Source organism: Tamandua tetradactyla, chromosome 15 (assembly GCF_023851605.1).
Source record: "Tamandua tetradactyla isolate mTamTet1 chromosome 15, mTamTet1.pri, whole genome shotgun sequence".
In the NCBI taxonomy this organism is placed as follows: Eukaryota; Metazoa; Chordata; class Mammalia; order Pilosa; family Myrmecophagidae; genus Tamandua; species Tamandua tetradactyla.
In genome coordinates this window covers 48,087,679-48,114,605 of record NC_135341.1, presented here as the reverse complement: position 1 = coordinate 48,114,605, position 26,927 = coordinate 48,087,679, and the positions used below count along the sequence as shown (strand labels likewise).

Below are 26,927 nucleotides of genomic sequence, written 5' to 3'. Positions count from 1 at the left end.
GTGAACAAGCTGGATCACCCGATGAGAATCCTTGAATTAACAATAAAGGTTTTAGATATTATTGACTTAAATTTTTATTTATTTATTTTGCTATTCAGGTTTTGGATCCAAATATGGACCTTCGAACCGTGAAACACTTCATATGGAAGAGCGGTGGCGACCTTACCCTCCATTACCGTCAGAAGTCCACGTGAAGAATGGGCAAACGCTCCTGGGTATTCGTTTACTGACCTTCCTCTGTGGCCCCAAGAGTAGTCCTAGGAAGCCCACTGAGCCCCAATGGGAGCATGACTTCTAATGGTTGATTTGGTATGGACTGAGTTTATCTTTCAACTGAAGTGACTAATCGAGATGTAATATAGAAACCAGTCTCCATGTATAGATTAAGCTGTCCCCAGGGAGGCAGAGTGCAAGAGCAAAGGAGCCCCCAAGCAGACTATGTCTTGCAAGATGTACAGAGAACTGACGACAGGCCAGTGCAGACTTTGCTTCCTGCTTTCGTTTCAAAGGACCTTATCTTTGTCCGTTAGCACTTGTTAGAGACATCAGTCGGGCCACATCTGTCACTGTTTGAACTTCGAACCCACATGCTCTGTAGCTTTTCTAAGAGAGTACATTCCATTAATGCAGTACCTATGAAGGCTTTTTCCAAGTTTGTCATAAAAAAAAATCGTTTTCACCATTTAAAGACAGTTATTTTTAATGGGAATTTGCTGTTGCACAATTCAAGAGCCAGCCCATTGCATAATAAGTTATTACTATTGGGCTTGTTTTTAATATTGCATCTCAGATGTGTTCTTATAGGAAGATCTATTGAAATTCCAGGTGCTGGATCACAGCACTTAGACTGCTGGGCCAGAGTATGCCTAGCAATGCCGTGCACCCACGTGGATGCCCCAAGCTGTGCGGCTGCCACAGGGAAATGCAGCTGTTTGACTCCTTCCTGTACTATGTCCGGTTTTATTTATGAGCAAAGCCAGATGACAACCAGGCTCTTGCTCTGAGTGAGCAGCCTGACACTGTTGAAACTTAAGACCATAAGAAAATTTTAACTTCGTTTAAATGCTACCTAAAATTTCTGGTGTCAGAGAAGAGAGATATCATAGTGAATTGACTTGATATTATCATATCTTGGAAGTATATGTATTTGTTTTTCCAAAGTTTTATATGCAGGTTTTTGTTGTACCTATATCCAGATCTTCTTTTCACTGTTCTTTCTAATGATCTGAAGCTTTCATAGTCATTTGAATCTTGTACAGAATATAACTTATTGGGGATAAACACTCCAACTTTTGGCAGAAAAAAACTTTGGATTCTCCCCAAGGTCATTTGTATTAAGAATAGATCAGTGGTCTACCCGCATAAAACTGCATAAGACAAGCCTCCTGTATGAAGCCAGAAGCACAAGTGCCTTTAGAGGGCAGTTTATTCCAGTCCAGTTGCCTCCCCAGCTGTGAGCAGCTTGTCCCCATAACAGCAGGGGCTGGGGGAGTTTTTTTCTTTCGTACATTTTCACAGGTTCAGCTGATGGTCCTTAGTCCAAGATGTTACTGTATGAAACATTCTGATCCGCACAACTGCAGACAGGGTTCCCTTACTATTGGTCAGTTTTCTTTGGAAAGTGGACATGTCAATGCCTCCTGCACTTTGAAGTCATTGTGGCCACATTTCCAATGAGCTGAAATGATTTTTTGCCCTTTGGCAGACAGCACTCTGGCTTTTTTTTTTTTTTTTTTTAAGTCCTTTCTATGTATCTGTTGGATACAACAGTTGCCTTTTGGTACACATTTTTTAGCAATAGTTCTGAATTAATGGCAAAAAAAGAAAAAAAAATTATAATTCATTTATCAGCCCTCAGTGTGTTTGCACGAGGGGCCCTTGAACTAGAGGAATGGGTTCTGTTGGGTAATTTTGCCCTCTGTGCTGAGTCTCGAGGGATGTCTGCACTCCCTTCCTTTCGTAGATCTGACCCCCAGCATGGTTCTACTTCTTTTTTTTTCTTCCAGTCAAACCAGTAAGTAATGCAGTTTCCAGAGAATTTGACAGTCTGTAATGCCAAAAGGATAAAAAGCTGTATTTCACAGTTGTACAGAATAAAGGCTTTAGTTAAAATATTTACAAGTATAATACATTTATTTTTCTCACTTGTCATTTTCCTTCATAGGAGATTACAGAGAAAGTAAAGAACCTTTTGGTTTTGTGTTCGCCCTAGAAATAATCATTGATATCCATTTTATTCCCCAGTTTACCAGGGAATCGGGGAATAAAAACAAAGAACCAGAGCCCTTGGATGAAGGTGACTTTGGTTCAGAGTGCTAGGTGACATGAGTCAAGGGAAGCTGGTCTCAGAACAGTCCTGGAGTGATTCTGTTCTTCCTGGATTCCTGCAGACAGACCCTGAGTTCCCAGAAGTCCAGGAACTAGACACCGGCATTGGCTTTGGACACAATGCCTCACTGTTCTGCAGGCTTATCAGCTGATCTGGTAGGCATGACAAGGACTTACTTTAAATGCAGTCATGGTGCTTAAAACTTGAGTTATTTGCTAATTTAGAAACTTCTCTCCAAATACTTGGTCTGTACCCCCAGAGTGTGCACCACAGAGCAGACAGTCCTTGTCCTCCACACCTAAAAGAGCTCTGCAAATTCCCTGTCATTGTACATCAAACTGTAGAAGTAGGACTTTCAAATGTGCTTAGGGGCTAGAAGACAAGGCTAGAGGCAGCTTTCGTGGTAGTCAGGCAGGAGTTTGGGAAGGTGAGGGACCCCAGCCTACGTAGCAGAGAACTGCAGTGGGTGAGAGGTAGTTCCTGGATGGAGCCCTCCTCTTCCTGCAGGAACAAGACAGAGCAGAGCAGAAGACCCAACCTAGCCTTAGTCTTCAAAGGCAGCATACAATGGGGAAGAACAAGAGAGTCCTTATCCACTCATCTTGTGTAGACCCCTAACCCCACCCAGATGCAATCAAGTAGATCTTTGAGACTTGGCTTTGGATGGTGAACTTGGGAGAATTTCAACTTTTATTCACCACTGGGGCTGAGATAGATATCTTAACTGTTTAGAAGAGATTGTTGTGTAAGATTGAGACCTGACTTGTCACCCATCTGTGGCATGTAGGCCCTGAACAAGAAGAAACATCATGGCCAGGAATAGGCAGGTTTCTGCTGAAGGTTCTAGAATTCCCAAGCCCCTCACCCTAGGACAGCTGGGCAAGTGTACTGCCTCTTTCCTCTAACCCTGACTGGCTTGTTGGCCAGCCTGAGGCAACTGTGACATGTAGCATAGTGGTGAGGGCATATAGCGAAGAAATGTACTGAGTCAGCGATTGGGACTTGGGATTCCCCAGGGATTGTGGGGGGGAGTCTCTTCCAAGTAGAGCCAGGGGCTGGCTCAGCTTGTGCAGGAAGAATCGGGGCAAAACTTATTCAGCAATCAGGCACATATTCTACACCAACCCCTTGTATCGTTTATCCCATCTTCATACCTGATCATAACTAGACCCTGCTGCCATCTAGGCAGCTATAGTGACCAGAGGCAGCAGCAAGCTCTGGACCTGAGGGTGCACAGCCAAAAGATACTTTCCCTCAAGGTCTCCTCTTGCTACCTTTCAAGGCTCCATGTACCCCCACACACCCCAGCACACAATCCTTTCCTCTGCAATCCCAGCTCCTTCAAGACATGTTTAATCTGGGGTGATGTTCCCAGCCCTCTACCACCCCAAAAGCACTTTGAATTCTCCAAAGCCAAGGCCATCAGGCAGAATAAATGATGGATTCATCTCCGGAGACCACAGCAGGATGTGAGTGGATACAAAAGCCCCATCCAACAGAAGTCCCTTCAGTATCACTCGGAGCCGCAGCCTTAGAAGCTGAACACACTGGGCTGGGATCAGTCAAGGACAGCTGAGTAGTTGTATGCCTGGATGTAGAGTGGTCTTGGCTGCCTGCCTGCCTCCATCTGGGCCTCATGAAATGCCCCTGGGGGCCTCATCATGGGCTGGGTGTTCTTCTGGGGCAGAGATCAGGGCCTGGCTCGCCAGCTCCTCAACCTCCACCTCAAAATCTAGACTTTCTGTGCTTGTTGGATCTTCCTCTGCCTGGGCTTCAAGCAGCTCAGCAGACAGCCCGTCTTCTGGAGAGCCAGCAGAGGTGAGACTGTCAGGAAGAGTCAGCTGAGGCAGGTGGTCCGGCTGGGTCTGGGCACCTGGACTGTCCAGAAAGGAGACCTCAAACTCTGACCCAGACCAGGTGGCCTCACCTGAAACACAGAGTATGTAGCTGAGGAGGCTACAGAGCCCAAGACCAGTATGGTCTGTGGCAGTACCCCATTGACCCTCACCTCTGCCCCAAGCCATTGATTGGGATAGAAGGGATAGGGCACAGTGTTTCAACCCCAAAGCCAACCTCTAACCCAGATAAAAAATTCAGGCCAGGTTTCCCAACAACCCAGGGTTCTTCTCAAAGGCTTCAGAAGGTTCCAGCCACTCACCACCCCGCTCATGAGACCCACTGCTGGAGCAGGCATCTTCTAGCCCTGAGGCTGAGATAGCTGTGGAGGTCATCTCTGTGGAAGATGTCAGGCTGGGCCAAACACTGGCATTGTTGGTGTCTAAGAGGGAGATGCCCGACACGTCCAGGAAGCCTGGGGAAAGTTTGTTGCTGGCACAAAACCCGAACCCAGTACCCTGGGCTCACCCTGCCCCTACACTGGGCATCTGACTCAACGTCAGAGAAGTTCCACATTGTCAGTTTCTGAGGAAAGAAAGGGGTCTGGGGTTGGGCATCATGAGAGTAAAATAGTGGCAGTGGGGCCAAGACCCTACTCTGTCCTCACTTTGCTGGGTGGCCTTACGTAGGCCACTTCCCTTTTCTGGACTAGATTCTCCACCCATGCACTGGACTGAATAAACTGCAACTCTCTGTGTTTATAAGAAGTGAGGGATTACCAGGCTCCTCAGGGTTTTACCACTGCTACCCAAGTCCAGCTCTGAGCCTGGGGCCCACTTCAACAACAGGACTGCAGCTTCTTCAGCCTCCTCTCCAGGGCCTGCCTAGTACCTGGGTCCATAACTCGCTGTACTGGGGGTGGGGGCTGAAGAGAAGACTCCATGGAATGTGGAAGCCCCTCAAGGTCTGGAACACTCTGGCTGGGACTCCCAGGCTCAGGAAGATGTTCCTCCATGGAAAAGTCAGGTGTCTGCAGCAGGGCCTAAGGGAGCCAGGGAAAACGAGGGGGCAGGCAGGGATGGGGCAATTAGGACAGTGCTCTGAGGTGGGCGCTTGCACAGTCCACTCTCCTGCAGACCAGCCCACCCTTGCCCTGTAAGCACTGTTCTGCTAGAAGGAAGGAGGCAGCCTTAGTGATCTGCCCCTTCTTCTACAAGTGAGGTGAAGGCAGGCCAGGGAGGCACGGCCTAGCCTCCCCTGCACCTCTCCCGCAGTGTCAACACTGAGAGGACACATTCTTCCTACTCCTGAGAAGCTCCAGATGTCCACCTGGCCCCAACCTGTTCCCTCTGCTGTCCAGGCCCCCATTAATGACCCAGGAGAAAAGAGAGCCTTCCTTGGATCCAGACATCGCTTAGCATAGACTCCAGGCAGGCCCCTCTCCCATTGGTGCTCTCAGGAAACTTGCTCAACAGTCATGAAGGTAGGGTTAGTGCTCCCTTGCAGACCTGGCCAAACAACTGTCCCAGCTGAGGCTCTGCAGGTCCAACTCCTGGCCCAGCCTTACCACACACTCTGGGACAGAACAAGGTTCTGTCCATCTCTGAGCCTCAGTTTCCCATTCATGAAATGAGGAACCACAACTAGTGCCTCAACTCCAGACCCAAGATGTGGGAGAGCCAAAAGTGGGATTTACCGTCCCAGGCAGAGCCCATCTGCTCCCATGGGGTCCCACTGAGAACGATGGATCTCCCAAGGGCCTCTACTGTCTTCTTCCTGGCTGGTAAGCTCAACCCACATGCAGCTCCCCTTTCCCCCAGCTGCCAGGTGCTCCCCACATACCTCCACGTAGTCACCCTGGCTGGAGACCGTCTCTGGGCCAAAAGAAGTAGTAGAGTCCTGGGGGATAGGTCCAGGTGGCGGGGCAACAGGTGGCTTCTTGTAGTGGCAAGGGGGCTGGGTTGGGATCCGGTGCAGATACCCATAGCCAATACCACACCCCAGACTGCCAAAGGCCAGAAACATTAAGTCCATGGGATTGTCCACCGTCTTCCCTACCTCTGCACCTCCACCCACTGACAGCAGCAAGAGGACTGGGGAGGGTACTTCCTGGACCAATGGTCAGCCTCAGGATCCCTAGATTCAGAGCCCAGCCCTCCAACCCCACCACAGGACTCAGTGGGGCCCACCCACCTAGCCCTGCAGCCCTCTGACCCCAGGAAGTACCTGCCCTCTCCACCCCAGGCTGCATTGGGAGTTACGGTCACCTCCCGGCAGGAGTCAGACTCTGAATTATAAACCATCAGCTTCAGGGGCCTTCCCTCGTGGGACTCGATGAGTGTAAAGAAGTCCTCCGACTATAAGAAACACACAGAACCTGAGCCCTGCTCCCAGCACCAGTACTGAAATCCCCCACAAAACAAGACCATACTTCTCATGGACAATAGTCTTCTCTCCACACCCCATCCCATAGGCCTGTGGAGGGGCAAGCCATGGGTTCCTTACCTCCTGGAGGATCTGGTCTGAGCCAACCACATAATCTGTGTAGGGGCAAAGACCGGCAAGGGAGGCAGGTGAAGATGGTTCCACATCCTGAGGAAAGAATCACAAAACTATTGGCTTGGCTACTTGGGCGGGGTGGGTGGGGGGGGCGGTGAGGGAATGGGAAGGGGGAGCTGCCTCTCCCAGACATGAGTAGGACACCTGTCTTCCATCTAGAAGCCAGGGCCTCAAGCCCGGACTCACACTGCACCTTCCAATTTCCTGACCTGCCCCCATGCCCACAGACTGTCCAGCAGAGGGCAGCACCACTGGGCTCGGACTCCCTGGGTACTCCCAGTTCCACCAACTTCTGGCCAGCTGTGTGACTGTGGAGAAATTACTTAACATCTCTTAGTGTCCGTTTCCCCATAACTAAAAGTGAGATATGCTGACTCTACTAAGAATTGTTGAGAAGATGAAAGATCTAACTACAATGCTTTTACAGACGCAGGCATGTGGCTGAAGATCCCTGAGCAGAGGCTGAAGTTAAGGACTGGGTACAAAGATCTCTTTTTCTCTTGGAAAGTGCTACCTCTCCCAACCTCCCAGTCTTCCTGGAAAATGCAAAGGAATTTGTACCATCACCCCATTTCACTCATGGGCAAATTGATGTGGGTTGAAAAGGTTGAGAAACTTGGCTTCAAGAAATCAGCTTAGAGGAGGCTCACAATAGAGGAAGTTAGAAATGGAATCAGCCAATTCCATTTCTCACACACATCCATGGAGTGTGTGAGAACCTGGGCACCATCCATGAAATGTCACATGCACAAGTGTGTCTGTGAACAGACAGAACAGCTACATCCATGGTGGCTCATCACTGAGGTTCAGTAAGGTTTTGATTAACCATATAATACACTGTACCAGGAGAAACTATATATATATATATATTACTATATATATATATATATATATATAATTATATATATACATATTACTTATTACTATATATATAGAGTAAGACCAATAATAACAGCATTCTGGGATGTCTTTGTGCCAAATACAGTACAACCACTGTTTCAGCAGAAGGTATCCCACCTTTCAAAATAAGAAACCAAGGTATAAAGAGATTAAGAAACATGGCCCAAAGCATGCAGCCAACAAGAGGCAGGGAGCACATGTTCTGGTAGTGATGAGCTGCTCTCTCCAGGACTTCCGAATGAGTAAAAGCAGACCTTGTCCTCACAGAGTTGTCTAATAAGCCGCACCCCTCTCTCATAGCCCAGCCCACACAGCCCTGACCACATGCCCAACCACAACAATCCGGCTCCAGCCTGCGCCCCACCCAGCCCCACACTCACCAGCACATGCCACACGTGCTCGTTGGCCCTGCGGAAGCTGCAGAAGCGCACGCTGGCACCCAGGAGGCCCTGGCCGCCCCACATGTTGCTGGGCACCACCTCTACCTCTCGCACCCGCATGGTCTTCATATTGAACACCTCCAGCTTCACGGGCTTCTCCACATTGGCCTTCAGCAGCGCCTTCAGTACGTCATTCTCCTTGTTCTGCAGGGGCAGCAGGGCTGACTCCGAGGCTCCCGCCCCCCCATGCCCTGGCCAGGGGCCTGAGATGGACATGGGCCTTAGGGCCAGTAGCCCCAGCAGGGGTTCAGGGATAGGACAAGGCAGTGGCTGGATCTGCAGCCACAGGGATCCCTGCCTCCCACCATATCCAAGCACTGCCAAACCTTCCTCCCACAGCCCCCACCCCCTCAAAAAAAGAAGTACAACAAAGAAGCAAAAAGTCTCCTGGATCCAGAGCACTCAGTGCTGCCCAAGACTGCACTACCTCTTGGCCAGAGCCTCATACCACTCCTGCCCCAGAAGACAGTTCCCTTTGGCTTATGCCCACCCTCCAAAAGTCCAGAGCCTGGATCAGCCTCTGAGTATAGCCTTGGAAGAAGGAGAAATAAGGCCGAGCCTCCCATAAAAATAGGGAGCCAGGAACAGGACTGGGGCCTGCAGTGGGACAGGGGGACATATATACACCCAAATGAAGCAGAAGTAGGAAAGGGAGCCTCACCAGCCTTGAGTGCCCGATGGTGATGATGAAGTCAAAGTAGGGTTCCAGGCCTGCCCTCTGGGCTGGGGAGTTCTCCTGCACCTGTCCCATGGCAGAGGCCACAGTCACTGTACTAACCCTATGATTCTCCAAGAAGCCTTTCCACATCCCCATTTCCTGTGTCCTGACAAGGACATGAACCATTCTGGGCAGGCCATACATGGGCATTGTCAAGGTTCACTCAACCCCCTCTTGCTGCCTTTCTATGCATATTTTCCCCCTTCCCAATCATGATCCACAGATGTTTCCAGACGTGCCTGATGGGAAAGCCCAAGGCAGTCCCTAGCATGGCAGACAGGTTAACACAGACCTGTGGAGATGCTGCCCCCACAGGGCTGGGCCAGCTGGAAAGCAAAAAGGGTTTACTAGAAAGGTTTAGACAGAGACAGGAAGGGAAAGCCCCAGGAGAGACAAAACCAAACAGAAGTGGGAAGGCAAACTATGGCCAGATACCATTTGACCCAGACCCTGGGGTAAAGGACCCAGGCTCAGTCCGGCAGGCAATAGGAGCTACTGAGGAGCAGCGGCCGAGGACAGCTGACCACAGGAGCAGGAATGAGCCCAGCCAGGATCCCGGTAAGCAATGCCAAATCCTTGCTACCTGAGTGTGGGATGAGGAGCAAAGAACATCCCCTGTGGCTTAACAACTCCACCAGCCTCAGGACTGGGCTCTACTCCTATCCCAGGACATCTCCAGAAAGCATTCGCAGCCTGAGCATGCTCCCTGCCCTTTCCTGAACTCCTAAGCTCTCTGCTGTCTCCAAAAGCAAAACAACCAGGACTTGACCGGCTGTTAAAGAAATGCATCCCTATGACCCCATTTACAGAAACAATGAGGCCTTTATCCAAAGGTCCCAGAAGTTGGGTCCCACACCCACAGGCCTTTGCCTGCGGGCCCTCAATGCCCTACTGGTCAGGCATCAGCCAGGCCCCAGTCCACAGGGCATAGGGTTCAGGTGGTCCCTGGGTACAACTCCTCTCTGGCCTCAGGTTCTTGATGCTTCCTAGAGGGGGCTGCTGAACCTAAAAAGTTCAGAGCCTTTGGATCAAGGCCAGTTTGTCCCTGGAATCAGGACTCCCTCCTGGTAGCCTAGGCAGTTGAGCACGTGTTTGCCACCTCCAAAAGCTGCCTAGGCTTCCCATGAGAGTAAGCCCAGCAACCAACTCCGGTCCTCATAGGCCTGGCCTAGAGGGCAAGCGGAAACCCCAGTGCAGGGGAGCCCTGAGCTCCACCCCTTATCCCTGCAGGGAAAAACGGGGGTGGGGTCTTTTGAAAACCACAGGGCAGTTCATTAGGGCTAGCTAGCGGGGGAGGAAGGGTGCTCCTCCCTGCTCGGGACCACTTCCAAGCAACCCTCACCTCCCTCAGATAAGGCCCCAGTTCCTGAAGCCCAGGCCTCTGTGCTGCCTGCCTTCTATCTGCCTCAGCATCCCATACCAACTGCCCTCCCTCAAGGAGGTCCAGAGGCTCAGGTCCCCAGGCTTGATCCTCTATCAGACCACCTCTATCCCCCATCTAATGTGGCCTTGTCCTCTGCCTTGCTGTATTCCACTTCCCAAGCCCTGGACTGAGTCATCACCCACAGTGCTCCACAGCTGAAATAATTAATTCCTGCCATTGCCCACCATGCTGGTTTGAAAGGATGTATGTCCCCTAGCAAAGCCATGTTTTAATCTAAATCCCATTTCATAAAGGCAGAATAATCCCTATTCAATACTGTATGTTGGAAACTGTAATCAGATCATCTCCCTGGAGATGTGATTTAATCAAGAGTGGTTGTTAAACTGGATTAGGTGATGACATGTCTCCTCCCATTTGGGTGGGTCTTGAGAAGTTTCTTGAGTCCTATAAAAGAGGAAACATTTGGGAGAATGAGGAGATTCAGAGAGAGCAAAGCAGAATGATAGCCACGAGAAGCAGAGTCCACCAGCTTGCAGCCTTTGGAGATGAAGAGGGAAAATGCCTCCCAGGGAGCTTCATGAGACAGGAAGCCAGGAGAAGCTAGCAGATGACGGCGTGTTCACTATGTGCCCTTCCAGATGAGAGACGAACCCTGACCGTGTTCACCCTGTGCCTTTCCAGACGAGGGAGAAACTCTGTGTTCGCCAAGTGCCCTTCCACTTGAGAGAGAAAACCTGAACTTCATTGGCCTTCTTGAACCAAGGTATCTTTCCCTGGAGACCTTAGATTGGACACTTCTATAGACTTGTTTTAATTGGGACATTTTCTCAACCTTAGAACTGCAAACTAGCAATTTATTAAATTCCCCTTTTTAAAAGCCATTCTGTTTCTCGTATATTGCATTCCGGCAGCTAGCAAACTAGAACACCCACCCCCCCACACACTCCACACAACCCCTTCCCAGGGCTCCTGCCACACCGGACCCTGCAGCCCATGACCAGTGCTACTCTCATAACATTCCTACCCTGCTTTCCCCATCATGACACTTAATGTACTTAACAGCACCTAACACTTAGTGAGGGCTTGTTGAATGCCAAGGAACCATGCCACTGGCTTACGTATCATTTAACCCTTTTGTTAGCCCCAATTTACAGAGGAGGATCTGATTTCAGTAACTCAGTATTCTGACCCCAGAAAATCCAACCCAGAACCCTGCTCCTAATTGTCTTATAACAGCGGTTTCCTTGTGACTTCTATACCACGTTAGCTCCCTGAGAGCAGGAACGCCCCATCGTTCCTGGCCCGGAGTGGGAACTCCAATATTTATAGAATGAAGTATGCTGGTTCTTCAGTTTTCTTTTTTTAACCTAAGTAGGTCATGTCACTCCCCCACGTAACACCTCCCGGTGACTCCACAACTCAGAATAAAATCCAAAATCATGCAAGGATTTACCACTCTCCTCTGCATGTGGGCCACACCATCCAAGCACACCAGCCTCACCTCCTTCCTTTTCCTCACACATCTCAGGGCCTTGGCACTTGTGGGTCCCTCTGCCAGGAACACTCTTCCCCCAATATCTGTATTATCAGCTCCCTTCTTCCTTCTGAAGAGTCCATTTAAATGTTACTTAATGAGAGGCCTTTCCTGAAACTTGGAACAGCACACATGCGCAACTATCACCTTAACCATGCTTTCTTTTTCTTCCTAGCAATCATGACCATCCACCATATATTTATATTTCTTGTCTGTCTCTCTTCTCTCCATACCGGCATCAAATTGTAAGCTCCACGAGAACAGGGGCAATGCCTCTTCTGTCTGTTGCTCTATCTCCAGTGTCTTTAACTCTGCCTACCACAGAGTATGTGCTCAAAAAAAAAAAAAAAAAAATTTGTTGTTTTTATCAGACATCCTCTGATTCCTTGACCTGTCCCTCTCCAGCAAGCCCTACCTGTTTTCATCATCACCTCACCCACCCTCTTCCCAATATCCTCAATTCTGTTGCCTTGCATCAGGAAGAATCTCCTGGCCAGATGTATTCCACTGTCCACCTTTTCTCCAGTGCTTCACAACGATGCCCACTGGAGAAAGCTCATCATAAGGCACAAATTCTGTCAACTCTGAGTCCTCAAAGCCAGCCTGACTTTCTTTTAAAAGGAAACCCCTCCTTTGGCTGTCCCACTAGTAACAGCCAGGCACCAACAGACAAACTTGCTTGCCTGCATTCATCTCTGCATCCATCCCTATTTCACAAGGGAAAGGGGGTGGGGGTGGGGGTCCTTACCTGCTTTGTTGCTTCCTGTTGGGGTCAGAGATCCTCCTACCCTCTCCACTTATGTTTCAGACTCCCTCTCAGCAGGTACAAATCTCATCACCAAATCTCCATCAGACTGCGGGCTCTCTCATCACCTTCACAGCCAGATTCTAGGGTTCCCAGTCACCACTTCCCAGAAGACCGCTTATCCAGATCTTCTTGTAGCCACAGGGAAGGGTTATTGTCAGCCCTACCTTATCAGACCTCCTCCCAATGTTCCAGCTTGAGGACCCACCCCTTGCTGCAAAGGCTCTCCTCTTGACTTCTGTGGCACTGCCCCGCATCTCCAGCACCCTTCTTCCTCCGGCTGGATGGCTTTAGGCCTTCCACTCCCAAACCTTTCCGACCCCATGATGGGAGGGATGCGAGCTGTCCAGCTCTCCCACTGCTGGAGTCCATTTCGTCACCCCAACTCCTGGACTGTAAGACCCTGAGGGTTGGGAACATGGTGTCCTCGGCATTCCTGGCTCTCTCCCCAGGCCCAGCACAGAGCACGACACACAGCCAGCGATCATAAATATGCCCAAGTGCATAAAAGCGTCCCGAAAAGGGGCCTTTGGGCCCGACCAGGGAACTTTCCCTCTTCCTGCACTGCTGGCAGTTGGGGCGGGCCCTGAGTCGGACCGCGGCCACAGTTGGGGCCGGGGGCCAGGAGTCCCTCGGGGTTACCTCCCCCAGCGGCACCGTCCCGGAAGAGGGCACCACCGGGTCACCGGGAGGCCGCACTCCGGGAGGACTCCGCCGCGGCTGCCCACTGGCTCGCGTTCAGACGTCCGGACCTGTCGGTGCAGGTCCCGGCAAAGGTCACCGGCGCCACGGGGGACTCACCCCATGCAGGTGGAAGCCCTCGGCGCCGCCTGCGAGCCACTCGGTGCTGGCGCCCACGCCCATGGCAGCGTCGGCTCCGGCGACTTTCTCCGGTACAGCTGCGCGACCGACGGAGACTTGCTCTTTCGACGTTCGATTATCAGTGCCTTGTCACGTTGGGCGCCTTGTTACTCCCACCCCTGACGCTGACGCTCTTAGCAACTGGCCTGCGGCTCCGTTTCCAAGGACGCGCGCTTCTCCAACTTCCGGCCTCGAGAGGCGTGTCCAGGACTGGACTCGGGAATCCAGCTCCGTGCAGTTCCACCCGACCCGGGCTCGGAGCCACCGTCAGCTCGAGATGAGTAACAATGACTCCTCGCTTATGGTGCGTGGCCTGGCCGTTCCCTCTGGGCACCCCGCCTCTTGTCCCGGGACCCCTCTCCCTGCATCTCTCCTGCCATCCCTCTGGCTGCTTCTGCTTTCCCCCTTCCCTGCCCTTCGCCCTCCTCAGCGGTCCTGGCTCCCTTCTTGCCGCACTCTCACTTTGTGCATGCTGAGCCTCAAATCAGCCCTCCTTTCCCCTGAGCTCCCCCAAACCAACGCATCCGAAGCCCACCCATCTCCATTATCTCGTCATTATCCCCTCGCACAACGCCCCCCCCCCCATCACCATCACTACCACCCCGCCGCCTGCACCTCATCGGAATCTCCTACCTCAGTAGATGGCACCACCGTTTGATACCCCAGCCTTAACACCTAGCCCTTCCCCATACCCACCTCCAGATCCTATCCACCACAAAAAATGTCAGCTCCTAAGTGTCTCCTGAGCTCACCCACTTGTCTCCTAGCTCAGGACACCACCATCTCTCACCTGGGCACCTGCAAAAGACTTTCTTCCAAATGGCTTCTCTACTTCAGCTCTGTTCGCCAGCAGTCCCCATCACCACACACACCACCACACACACACCCCTCTCCACCCCCACACCCCTCCCCAACAGCGCCCAGGGTGCGTTTTGCAAAAACACACAGCTGAGCATTCCGGTTTTCTTCCTGGTGTCCTCAGGATGATGTCTGTATCATACGATCCACACTTTACACTCCGCCCACATTTGTCCCCACCCCCAATATCCACAAATCTTGAGGGGGAAATGAGATTTTGCTGTGAAACCTCAGACCCACAACTGTATGGCTTTGCCAAGCCATAGTCTCCATGGACCTTAGCTTCCTCATCTGTGAAAGATGTCTAGAAGACAATACATAGTGGAGGTAAAGCCCTTGGAGATAAAGCCCTTGGTAGAGTTCCCTATAGGTGGTAAGTCACAATAATGTGTAACTGTAAATATTAGTATAATTTTTCTTATTATTGGTCCTCCCTCTTTCCTCTTATTCTCTTCCTAGTAGGAAAAGCCTGCATTGAATTCTCCTTCACATTTGAACCAAGATTTTTTCATAATCCCCAAATAAACAGCTCCAAACTCCTTTCTGGGGAAACTGGATGGATCTGTTTATGGGGCTGCTATAGGACAAGGCCTGAGTGATGCCTTGAAATGAAGAGGAGCAGGGGCTCAGGGAGGGAATAAATGTGGCCCCAGAACAGAAGCAGGAAAGGGGCTGGAGCCACTGCATCTGTGTCTTCCTCTACACAGGCTAGGATCATTTACTACAGCCAGGAAAAGTACTTCCGCCACGTGCAGCAGGCTGCAGCCGCAGGCCTGGAGAAATTCAGTAATGACCCTGTGCTGCAGTTCTTTAAAGCCTATGGAGTCCTCAGGGAAGGTAAGGACTCAGCAGAGCTGGCCTCCTGACCTCAGACACTAGCTCAGCCCTAATGCTCAGTTCCCATCTGGATGCCAACTTATACTTCAGTTATGTTCCCATGGAAAAAGTCTTATACTTGGTGGCTAGAGTCCCAGGTCAGCCTATAGAAGCCTATGTAATCTATACCTAGTTGACTTTTATTTTTCTGTATGCTCTATGGCAGGGTCACATTTCTTTATTTTTCCATATGAACATTCCGTTGTTGCAGCATCGTTTGTTGAATTTTTTGTTTCTTTGTTTTTCCTTTGTTTATTTGTTTTGGGAAGTACATGGACCGGGAATCAAACCTGGGTCTCCTGCATGGCAGGCGAGAATTCTACCACTTGCACCCCCTACCTAGTTGACTTTTGAGACTTTGAAGAGCCCACTCCCCTGCTCTGTGCCTTAATTTCCCCTTCTGTAAAATGAGTGGGTGAAGAGATGGCTGCATGACTAATGAACAAATCCCAGCTTGGAAGCTGAGAGCTGATAGTGCAGGAAAAGGAGGAGGAGTGGTTGGGGTGGTTACAGGTATGGTACAGGTACAGGGAATGTCCTGACTCCCTGACATTCAGAAGGTGTTCCTGGGCTGGGGACCACTGAGCTGCCCTGGCCAATGCAGTAGACTTGAATGGATAAATGTAGTCAGTGGCTCTTGAACAGTCAGGATGCCCTGAGATGCCTTCTTCAGAAATGACCCCCAGCCAATAATCCTGGCTTGGCAGGTAACCCTACTTCAGGCTTCTCAGCTCCAAGTTCTGTATGCCCTGGCAGCCTGAACCAGGCTGTTTCTGTTTCCAGGGAGTTTCTGTCCTCAGGGAATTCAAGCCAATGGGCCATGCCCATCCCAGCATCCCTGAAAGGACTTTTCAGACCAGATCAATCCTCTGATTCTGGGTGAAGCCAGGTGGTGTCAAGCCCTCAGCCAGTCCTGATAAGGGCTCCTGTGTGCCTGCTGTGGAACCTCCTGCCCTCTGGGCCTGGAGACAGAAAATGTAAGTACATGTGGCTGTCTTTGCAGAGCGCATCCAGGATGCCATCAGCGACCTGGAGAGCATCCGGAGTCACTCAGACGTGTCCCTCTGCTCTGTCATGGCCCTCATTTATGCTCACAAGCACTGTGAAACCATTGGTGAGTGCAGTCACACTCAATCAGGCCTGACCCAGCAGGAGAAAGAGGGCCCCACTCTACAGACACAACCCCTCAGAGGCTACCAAAGGAGGAGTTTGCACTGGCATGTGTACAGATGCTATTGGCCCCTCAGGAATGGCTGTTGCTCCCCTAACCACAGGAACCCCTTAAGACCCCATGTCTAGGCCCAAGCATTTGTGTGGGAGCCATGGGCAGAGAGCAGGGTAGCAGGAGGGGTCCTCCCTCCAGATGCTGAGAGTTGGGAAGACACCCTTCTCTCCTGTTTGCCAAGATCTTGCCAAGAAAAATCAAAGCCACTGTGAATAATTCTACCCCTAATCCCCACCTTTCTGAAGCCAGGGAGAGATTCAAAGAGATATTCCAAACTACTGTTTTCCCACCCAGAATGAGTTAGGAAATAGGGGGTTTGGGGTTGGTCTGTCTGCTGAGTACCCCGCTGAGCACAGAGGAGAATAGATAAATATTTGTCCAGGCCTGGGCAACTCCTGTGGCATCCCAGGGGTTGGCCCATAATCAGCCACCTACATTGAGGTAAAGCCAGACTGTCTAGAGGTAGTTTTCCCTGGGGCCTCAGTGCCTCCTGCACAACCAGGCAAAGCTCCTCACTAATTCCTCATCTCTCATGTTTACAGACCGAGAAGCGATTCAGGAGCTCGAGGGCAGCCTGAAAGAAATCCGCAAAACAGCCAGTGGGACTGCCCTGTATTATGCTGGCCTTTTTCTCTGGCTCATGGGCCGTCATGACAAGGCCAAGGAGTACATTGACCGCACACTGAAGGTCTCCAGCAGCTCCAGAGAGGTAGCAGCCATAGTCATTGGGGGGGGGGGGGGGGGGGTAGTGCAATAGCTGGAGAAAGCACTGTCCAAATACAACATAGTGGGGTGGCCTGTTACCTTCTTGGAAGGCCCTAGAACTGGGAGGGGGTCACACCCAGGCATTGACAAGTCCCTGGGTCTCACAGGTACCTCCATCCAAGTTGTCTCAAGGTTTAGCAGAGATTACACATTGGCAGCAGTACAGAGACCTATCTGCAGATAGATTTTCTTTGGTCTGCACTATATTTTAAAAAAATCTTTAATTAGTTGCTGGCATTTAGAAATCAGAAGATTTTTACATAGAAGTCCAGATTGACTGATTCTTTTGAAAAATCTGATGAGTGGAACACACTGGGCCTGCATTCCTTACTGGAGGTAATCAGCTAGATATGAGTAGTAGCTGCCCCCTAGATGGAAATAGCCAGTTTTGGTTTGCCACAGTCCCCACTACTCCCTAGTGCTTATACTTGGCCCACCTCACTCACCTGAGCTTCCTCGTCCTGTTGGCATCTGAATTGGTAACATCTGGCTTTCTGCCTTCCTTCCTAAGTTCCCAAGGTTCTCCTGACCCTTTTTATGCCTATGGATCCCCTACAAGCACTTGCTGACCTGGGAGCAGAGGGGAGAGCTAGCTGGGAAAGCCCTGAGAGGTGCTGCTGAGGGTTACACTAGTGAGTAGAGGAAAGGAGAGATTCAAGCCTCAGAGTAACAGGAGTCAGCCTGGCAGTCTGGGCCCCTCTGGTCTTTCTCTGGGAAGTCTGTACCTCTCTTCTGTACTTAAAGGAGAAGGGAAGTCAACTAGGTTCATTCTTGGTGACCCTGACCATCTCCCTTCCAGTGTCAGTGACTGCTAGAAGACTTCTTCCTAAGAGGCCAAATTTACAAAAGAACACTGCTTGAACCAAAGGATCATGTACTAGTGGTGGGATTTGAAGCCTCATTCTAAGCCATGCATTCTCAAGGGAGCAATATCACCCCAAGTGGATGTAAATTTGTTCTTGGGGAAGGCAGAAAAAAATCTTGGTCTTTATGTATAAAATACGGATATACATATAGTACATGAACACATCTACAGTTTGTCTGTGATATTAAAATTTCTTGGGGGAAGAGTATAACAGAAAAGATAGGATTTAACAAATGAGTATGACTGCGGAATCATTATATTGATATTTCTGTTGGTCTCCAGTGTCTTGGAGTAACTAGAAGAAAAAATGAAAAAACATGGAACTATAACCCATACCAAACTTTAAAATCTGTTCTGTAACCACTTGTTAAAATGTACTTGGAAATTTATTGCTTTTTTGTATATGTTATATTTCACAATTTAAAAAAAAAAATTTTAATTTCTTGGGGGAGGGTGCAGATTAGGAAAAATATATATCTAAAAAGGTTCTGTAGAAAGGCAGTAATGAAAAAAAAGAGAATTAAGAGACACGATCTAGGCCTTCTAGGGGGGCTTTGGGGCAGGGGTCTTCTAAGTGCTTCTAAGATCTTACTTCCTAGGCCTGGCCTTCCCCATCTGCCAGGAGAGGCTGGGGGAAGGCTAGAGAGCTGCTGGCAAGGGGTTCCTGGATTCAGAATGTCTCATACTCACCCCTCACAAGGGATTCCCAGAATCTACATGCGGGGTCAGGTCCTGTGCTAGTCTAAGGATTGGAGAGACTCAAGAATGTCCCTCCATGACTTGTGGGGAAAACATGAGTAAACAGGAAAGTATATGACAAGTGAGAATGCCTTAATCAGGGGTCATGGTGGAGAACTGAAAGGTCAGGGAAGGCTTCCTGGAGAAGAAAGCCTCAGACCTCCTAGGCTGAGGTTTTTGTTCTTGTTTTTTAACATTTTTTATTGTGGAATATACATATATACAAAAAAGCAATAAATTCTAAAGTACATTGTAACAAGTAGCTGTAAAAAAGATTTCAAAATAAGTTTCAAAGTACATTGTAACAAGTAGCTGTAAAACAGATTGCAAACTATGGTATGGGTTACAGTTCTACCATTTCAGGTTTTTCCTCCTAGCTGCTCTGAGACACTAGAGACTTAAAGAAATATCAAAATAATGATTTAGCAGTCATATTCATTGGTTAAATCTTGTCTTCTCTGTTATAACTCCTACTCCTTTGATCCTTCTCCCAGTCTTTAGGGGTATTTGGGCTCTGCCCATTCTAACTTTTTCATGTTGAAAAGGGGTGTTGACAGTATGGGATAGGGGGATACAACTAGCTGATGTTCTGGAGAGGCTGGCCCCTCTGGGTTTCAGGACTTATCTGGCTTAGGAACCCATCTGGATGCTGTAGGTTTCTAGCAAGTAGTAATAGTGCATGGAACCTTTGTAGAATCTTAGATAGAGCCCTAGGTGTTCTTTAGGGTTAACAGGAATGGTGTTGCTTGGGGTTTGGCAAGCCATGGTAAATAGCAATGTCTAGCTGAAGCGTGTATAAAAATAGCCTTCAGAATAGCTTTTTGACTTTATTTGAGCTATCTTAGCCACTGATGCCTTATTTTGTTACATTTATTTTCCACCTTTTGGTCAGGAAGGCATTGTTGATCCCATGGTGCCAGGACCAGGCTTATTTCTGGGAGTCATCTCCCACATTGCCAGACTTTCACCCCTGGATGTCATGTCCCACATAGTGGGGAGGATAATATTTCCCTTGCAGAGTTGGGCTTAGAGAGAGAGAGAGAGAGGCCACATCTGAACAACAAAAGAGGTTTCCTTGAGGTAACTCTCAAACATAACTATAGATAAGCTTAGCTTCTCCACTACGTAAATAAACAAGAGCAAGCCTCAAGATCACGGGGCTTGGTCTATTGACTTGGGAGTCCCTAATGTTTGGGAGAGTATCGGGTTTCCCAGGTAGGAAAGTTTAATAGTTTCGTATTTTTTCTCCAGTCCCTTAAGGGACCTTGCCAATACTTCTTAATTATCTGCCCAACATACTCTGGGATGTATCTGGGTGTTGTATTAACCTATTCAGAATTACAAGTAGTCAATCCATTCTGGGCTCCATGTCTTTAGGTTGTTTAAATTACCTATCCAGAAAATTAAATGAGCTACAGAAAATTTAGGTTTTGGACAACCTATACCTCTCTTCCTTTGGTGTCATACAGTAGGTGTAATTCTAAAATACAGAACCAGACCAGCTTCATTCTTATCTTTAATTGAAGTCTTATCTCTTTTTCCATTTCTCTAGCAGTTATTATATGTAATGCTGACTTTCAGAGCTGCAGAACTCCAACTCTGAGTCTTAAGTGTCACACAGGTAGTCAAAGTTCCAAGGAAATACCAGATTATATATATGTAGCACAGCATCTCAAAATCTAGAAATAACATTTACAGCTCTGGACTAAATGTGGCTGCTATAAGAGCTTACAATCTAGGCCCTAATTTTCTTATAAGTATTTTCTAAAATAGACCGTACTATATTTGTTCTTTTGTTTCTGGCTTATTTTGCACCACCTAATGTCTCCAAGGTTCATTTATCTCATTGCATGCCTCACAACTTCGTTCTTTCTAGAGTCGCACAAAATTCCATCATATATTAACACCACAATTCGTCATTCTACTTCTCAGTCAATGTATCCTTAAGCCACCTCCATCCATTGGGCATAATGGATAATGTCCAATCCATGCCTCACATTGTCCTTGCTAATCAGGTGAAGGGATTTGGCTTCATTGGGAAGGGTGCTGGGCAAAGGAGCAAATGGTACAAAGACCTGGCAATGAAAGTTGGCTACCCTGGGATTGAGAGTGGTTGTACTTGACAGGGTATCAGAGTGCAGGGTGGCAAGAAGTGGGGCCTTTGAGTAGGACATGAGATTTTGTTGGTTTATCCGGAGTGATGCCCTGATAAATCCCAGAGTGATTTGATCAGTGAATAAAAAAGTATTTGCAAAGTCCCCTTTGGGGAATGGTGAGAAAGGGGGAAATTCAACTTCCCCAAGTTGAATTCTTGATATTCTCACAAGCAGTGTGGACAACCAAAGCTATAAGCTGAGCCTCCAGTCTTGGGGTTTGTTCATATGAAACTTAACCCCACAAAGGATAGGTCAAGCCTACTTAAAATTAGGCCTAAGAGTCACCCCCACGAGAACCTCTTTTGTTGCTCAGATGTGGCCTCTCTCTCCAGCCAACACAACAAGCAAACTCACCACCCTCCCCCTGTCTACGTGGGACATGACTCCCAGGGGTGTGCACCTTCCTGGCAATATGGGACAGAAATCCTAGAATGAGCTGAGACTCAGCATCAAGGGATTGAGAAAAAAGGGGGAAGAGTGAAATGAGACAAAGTGTCAATGGCTGAGAGATTCCAAACAGAGTCGAGAGGTTATCCTGGAGGTTATTCTTATGCATTAAGTAGATATCACCTTGTTGTTCAAGATGTAATGGAGAGGTTGGAGGGAACTGCCTGAAATGTAGAGCTGTGTTCCAGTAGCCATGTTTCTCGATGATGATTGTATAATGATATAGCTTTCACAGTGTAACTGTGTGATTGTGAAAACCTTGTGTCTGATGCTCCTTTTATCTACCTTGTCAGCAGATGAGTAGAACATGTGGGATAAAAAGAAATAATAGGAGGAACAAATGTTAAAATAAATTTAGTTTGAAATGCTAGTGATTGATGAAAGGGAGGGGTAAGAGGTATGGTATGTATACTTTTTTTTTCTGTTTTCGTTTTATTTCTTTTTCTGAATTGATGTAAATGTTCCAAGAAATAATCATGATGATGAACATGCAACTATGTGATGATATTGTGAATTACTGATTATATATGTAGAACGGAATGATCAAAATAGGAATGTTTATGTTTGTTTGGTGGGGTTTTTTGGTATTTAAAAAAATAAAATAAAAAATTTATAAAAAAAAAAAAAAAAAAGAAAGAAATGGGACCTGAGGGAGGAGAGGTAGGCTGGGCCAGCCCTGGGCAGGACCGTGACTTCATCCTTCATCTTGATCCCATCCCAGGGCTATGTGCTCAGAGGCTGGATGGACCTCACCTCGGACAAGCCCCACTCTGTGAAGAAATCCATCAAGTATCTGGAACAAGGAATTCAGGATACCAAAGATGTGCTGGGGCTGATGGGAAAGGTAGGCAGTGGGGAGAAGAGGTGGGAGTATCTCTGGCTGGGCGGCTGGGGCCAGAGACCCACTAGGTGACCTCAGGCCAGACTCTTGATCTCTAGGCCCCTTACCTGGTAGATGAGGAGCAGAGGTCCAGAGCGGGTCAGTGACTGGCCCAGGGCCGCACATCAGCCCAGAGCTAGTTTAGTTCCCACATTCTTTCCTGCTTCATCTGAATTTCTGTCTTACCCTGCATGGGTGTCTCCTCAGGGTCTGCCCTTCCTTGATTCCCTCAGGCTTTTTCTTTTTGCTTCTTCCTTTGTTTTACTCACTGTACTCTTTCTCTGCAACTTTCTTTCACCATCTTCATTTCACCCTTTCTTTTCTTCTTTTTTCCTCACCTGTTAAATTCACTTGGTTGGCTTTAAGAGAAGAGCGATATATATTGTATAATGTGTTTTGTATTTTCTGATCTTAAATTAACTTCCTTTTTCATATTTGACCATCACTGAATCAATCTCTTAGGAGAAAACTCTCCTCTAATTTTCTGCTTTTCTTCCTCATAAAACAAATATACTCATTTAAAAAAATACAGGAGTCTAAAAAAATTTGGAAAATGAGTTTAAAAGGTATTCTTACCTCCCACCACTCTAAAATAACTCATGTTAATATTTTAAACCAGTGTCTCCCAGTTTTTGTTGATACATAGGTTAATGGTGTGCCTTAGATTGGCACTGAGGGTCAGAAGAGATAGAATTCATCATGCAGGAGGCTATTGGGGAGCTCCCTTGGGATCAATACTATGGGGGCCAGAGTGAGGGAAGCTGGACTGAGCAGGGGGAGAAGTTAGGTTGTGAAACAGTCACAGCAAGGACCTCAGCCAACTCCACAGAGAATCTTTCAGGGTGTCCTGAGGCAAGAACCCCCTCCCTGGTAAGCCATGGGATTTGGGCTACCCCTGGGGAAGAGGTGTAACCTTGGACAAGGCAGCTGCCTTCAGCCATAGAAGATCCCAGGAGGAAGACTCAGCTGAGGGCTTTCAGCTGCCAACTCTCCTGGTCCCAAAGGGGAGGGGCGTCTGTGTAGCACAGCACAGCATCCACTGCAGGGACGTATATATTATTTGGTATCTTCTTCTTCATTCACCATTTTGTCACAAGCAAATGTGATTTTCGACTTTGACATACTGCTCCATTATAGACACATAATATAATTTACTAAACAAATTTGGATATTGGGTTGTTTCCAATTTTATACTGCTAAAAAGAGTGCTACAGTGAACACGTTTATGCATAAATCTTCTTTATTTAGAATAATCCTCTTGTTCTTGATGAGAAGCCTCTTAATGGAGGGTTACTGTGGGTCTAAAAATCTATTCTAGTTTTCTCGCTGCCTGAATGCAATATACCAGAAACGGAATGGCTTTTAAAAAGGGGAATTTAATCAGTTGCTAGTTTACAGTTCCAAGGCTGAGAAATGTCTCAATTAAAACAAGTCTATAGTGGGCGGGCCGCGGTGGCTCAGCGGGCAAAGTGCTTGCCTGCTATGCCGGAGGACCTCGGTTCGATTCCCGGCCCCAGCCCATGTAACGAAAACGGAGAAACAAAATACAATAAAACAAGAAAATGTTTAAAAAATGTTTCTCTTTCTTCCTCTCTTCCTTCCTTCTATCCTTCCTTCCTTCTCTCTGTCTTTCCTTTAAAAAAAAAAAAAAAAAAACAAGTCTATAGAACTGTCCAATCTAAAGCGTCTAGGGAAAGATACCTTGGTTCAAGAAGGCCGATGAAGTTCAATATTTCTCTCTCAGCTGGAAGGGCACATGGCAAATATGGCGGCATCTGCTTGCTTTCTCATGGCTCTACAAAAGGGACTCCCTCCAAAATGTTTCCTGTTTTAAAGGATTCCAGTAAGCAACTCCACTTCAATGGGTGGAGACACACCTCCGTGAAATCATCTAATCAAAAGTTACCACCCACAATTAGGTGGGTCATATCTCCATGGGAACAGTCAAAATACTTTCACCCAGCAATATTGAGTGAGGATTAAAGGACATGGCTTTTCTGGGGTCCACCATGGATCAAACCAGCACACAAGCCATCCAGAGAACAGTTTCAAGTCTTTTGGATGCCCTCCCCTCTGCCCCTCAGGCACTATGTCAGTGACTCACCCAGGAGAACCTGGAGCAGTGGCTGACACTGGACCTGGTAGAGGCCGAGACCCCAGTCCAATGGGCCTTGTCAAAGAAAAAGCTACCCAGCCTTGCTGTAGAAGGAGTTTCCTGCTGAACTGGGTCCCCATGAGCAATTTCAGTGGTGAAATACAGAAAAGTGAATGGAATGAATGGGCATTGTCCCCACATTTCCCCTTCAGGGTGGCCCTGCCATGGCTTGCCCTATTTTAGGCCTGCTGAGTTGTCCAAGCTCAGGACTCAACTGTCTCCCCTGGAGCCCCTGCCTTGCCCATCTAGGAACCCTGTAGACCTTTCTTTGTCACTCTGAGTGAGGCTCCCTGAGGGGCTGCAAGGGGCTGCAAGGAGCTGCTGGTCTGGGTCAGGGCCTGAGGACATCCTGGCACGGCCAAGGGGACCCACAGTGCCCACGTGTCAGGCTCTGCTCCCATACAGGTGGAGACACCCAACACCCCCACCTACCTTCGTGGGCACTCATGCAGGGGTTCTTCTCTTCGGCACTCAACAGGCAACGTACTTCATGATGCAGCAGAACTATTCAGCGGCCCTGGAAGTGGTGAGCCAGATCACCGTGGCCTGGGGGAGCTTCCTGCCAGCCTCTGTCCTGAAGATGCGGCTGTTTTTGGCTCGGCAAGACTGGGAGCAGACAGTTGAAACAGGACAAAGGTGAGGGGCAGGGCTTGACCTGCGCTGCTGCACGGGTGTGCTGCTCCCTTTCTTCCATTCCAAGCCAAGTGTGCTCATGCCGTCCCATCTCATAAGGCTGGGAAGGGAAAAGCTGTCAGTATTTGACGGAACAAGACATAAAGGTACTTGTGACCAGCAGAGGAGTTATGCATAGTGATAGAGTCATACTGGGAGGGGGTGGAGGGGAGGACTGGTGTAAACCAAGTAAGTACCTGTCCATCGGAGTGGAAGCCCTAGCTATGGCACACAATGAGTAAGTCAAGAAAGAGGCCTGCGTCCGCATATGGTTCAGGGGGGAAACCGGGAACAGAACCCAAAGCTACAAGTGTTACAGGGTGGAAATCAGTTGCCTAATGTATTATTTGATGTTTTTTCAATTATAGGTATGATATACTTTCATAAAAACTTTAGGGGAAAATGTCATTTGGTGGATTTGAGAAAAGATTTTTAATAGCAGGCAGGGAGCGTAAGCCAGACAGGAGAGAGTTAAGGAGTTATTGGGACTTGTCAAAGCCTAACGACAAGTGTAGGGTGATCTTTCGAGCATTTTCATTGTGACCACCCCCAGACCTTGGTCTTGACTTTGTTATTGGGGATATGAACAGGCTGCTGTAACAAAACACCTCAAAACATGTGGTTTATGGGGGCACAAATGAGATCAGAAGGAAAACTATACGATAAAGATTGAGATAGTATAATCTAGGAATGCCTGAGTGTACAATGATAATGACTGAATTTACAAATTAAAAAATGTTTTTGCATGAGGAAGAACAAAGGAATGCCAATATTGCAGAGTGATGGAAATAGATGGTAATTCATATTTTGAAACTTTAACTTATGTGTAAGGCTAAAGCAAAAAATGTTTGATACAAAATTTATAATTTGACTAATACATTTCCTAATATAACTTATGTGAACAGTTTAATTGAACACTGTAAGTACATGGAACCTGGAGTAGGGCAAAAGATTTTGTAGGTTTGTCCTGAATGATGCCCCAATAAATCCCAGAGTGATTTGAACAGTGAATAAAAAAGTATTTGCAGAGCCCCCTTGGGGGATTGGTGAGAAATTGGGGGAAAATTCAACTTCCCCAAGTGGAGAATTCCTGATATTCTCACAAGCAGTGGGGACAACCATAGCGATAGGCCAAGCCCTCAATCTTGGGATTTGTGCATATGAAACTTATACCCTCAAAGGATAGGCTAAGCCTACTTAAAATTAGGCCTAAGAGTCACCCCCAAAAGAGAACCTCTTTTGTTGCTCAGATGTGGCCTCTCTCTCTCAGCCAACATGACAAGCAAACTCACTACCCTCCCCTTTCTCCATGGGACATGACTCACAGGGTATAAAACATCCTGGCAACGTGGGACAGAAATCCTAGAATGAGCTGGGATTCAGCATCAAGGAAATGAGAAAACCTTCTAGACCAAAAGGGGAAAGAGAGAAATGAGACAAAACAAAGTGTCAATGGCTGAGAAATTCCAAACGGAGTTGAGAGGTTATCTTGGAGGTTATTCTTACTCATTATGTAGATATCACCTTTTTAGTTGAGGTATATTGGAGACACAGGAGGGAAGTGCCTGAAAATGTAGAGCTATGTTTCAGTAGCCATGTTTCTTGAAGATGATTGTGTAATAATATAGCTTTCGCAATGTGACTGTGTGATTGTGAAAACCTTGTGTTTGATGCTCCTTTTATCTATGGTGTGGACAGATGAGTAAACATATGGATTGAAAATAGATAAATAATAGGGAGAACAAATGTTAAAATAAATTTAGTAAATTGAAATGCTAATGAAAGGGAGTGATAAGGGGTATAGAAAAATAATAGGGGAAACAATGACTAAAATATATTGGGTAGATGGAAATACTGGCAATCAATGAGAGGGAGGGGTGAGGGGTATGGTATGTATGAGTTTCTTTTCTTTTTGTTTTATTTC

General features: G+C 47.9%; 3 protein-coding genes across 7 annotated transcripts in view; 2 read left to right on the top strand and 1 right to left on the bottom strand.

Annotated features, from left to right (window-relative positions):
- The window catches only part of WDR48 (WD repeat domain 48), a 65,527-nt gene extending 63,413 nt beyond the window's left edge, over positions 1-2,114 (top strand). For both annotated transcript variants that reach the window (XM_077129762.1, XM_077129763.1), the window contains one exon: positions 99-2,114. In XM_077129762.1, the coding sequence (XP_076985877.1) occupies positions 99-194 (96 nt within the window). In that variant the 3' untranslated portion in view covers positions 195-2,114. The remainder of the gene's footprint in view (positions 1-98) is intronic.
- GORASP1 (golgi reassembly stacking protein 1) lies at positions 2,085-13,883 on the bottom strand. 3 transcript variants are annotated; one of them, XM_077129768.1, is made up of 10 exons: positions 12,449-12,883; positions 11,934-12,032; positions 8,726-8,806; positions 8,005-8,208; positions 6,671-6,757; positions 6,392-6,522; positions 6,008-6,170; positions 5,057-5,207; positions 4,488-4,640; positions 2,085-4,256 (listed from the first exon to the last, which is right to left on the bottom strand). In XM_077129768.1, the coding sequence occupies exons 2-10, from the start codon at positions 11,937-11,939 to the stop codon at positions 3,964-3,966; spliced, it is 1,269 nt and encodes a 422-aa protein (XP_076985883.1). In that variant the 5' UTR covers positions 11,940-12,032; positions 12,449-12,883; the 3' UTR covers positions 2,085-3,963. The 3 variants fall into 3 exon arrangements, with proteins under 3 accessions (XP_076985883.1, XP_076985882.1, XP_076985884.1); XM_077129767.1 differs by lacking the exons at positions 11,934-12,032; positions 12,449-12,883 and adding an exon at positions 13,307-13,883; XM_077129769.1 differs by lacking the exon at positions 11,934-12,032 and having other exon boundaries at positions 12,449-12,882.
- TTC21A (tetratricopeptide repeat domain 21A) overlaps positions 13,506-26,927 on the top strand; it is a 33,401-nt gene continuing 19,979 nt past the window's right edge. Inside the window, exons 1-6 of one of the 2 annotated variants that reach the window (XM_077129760.1) lie at positions 13,506-13,670; positions 14,932-15,061; positions 16,104-16,214; positions 16,868-17,034; positions 22,018-22,140; positions 24,810-24,967. In XM_077129760.1, the coding sequence (XP_076985875.1) occupies positions 13,644-13,670; positions 14,932-15,061; positions 16,104-16,214; positions 16,868-17,034; positions 22,018-22,140; positions 24,810-24,967 (716 nt within the window). In that variant the 5' untranslated portion in view covers positions 13,506-13,643. Of the gene's footprint in view, positions 13,671-14,931; positions 15,062-15,883; positions 16,078-16,103; positions 16,215-16,867; positions 17,035-22,017; positions 22,141-24,809; positions 24,968-26,927 lie in introns of those variants that run through there. The other variant, XM_077129761.1, reaches the window with a different exon arrangement.

Coding starts and splice junctions, on each gene's coding strand:
- GORASP1 (XM_077129767.1), bottom strand. CDS start 13,369: ATGGGCGTGGGCGCCAGCACCGAGTGGCTCGCAGGCGGCGCCGAGGGC. Junction 6,758..8,004: donor AGCACGTGTGGCATGTGCTG/GTGAGTGTGGGG, acceptor TTCTTTCCTCAG/GATGTGGAACCATCTTCACC. Junction 4,257..4,487: donor TGGGTCTCATGAGCGGGGTG/GTGAGTGGCTGG, acceptor TCTGTGTTTCAG/GTGAGGCCACCTGGTCTGGG.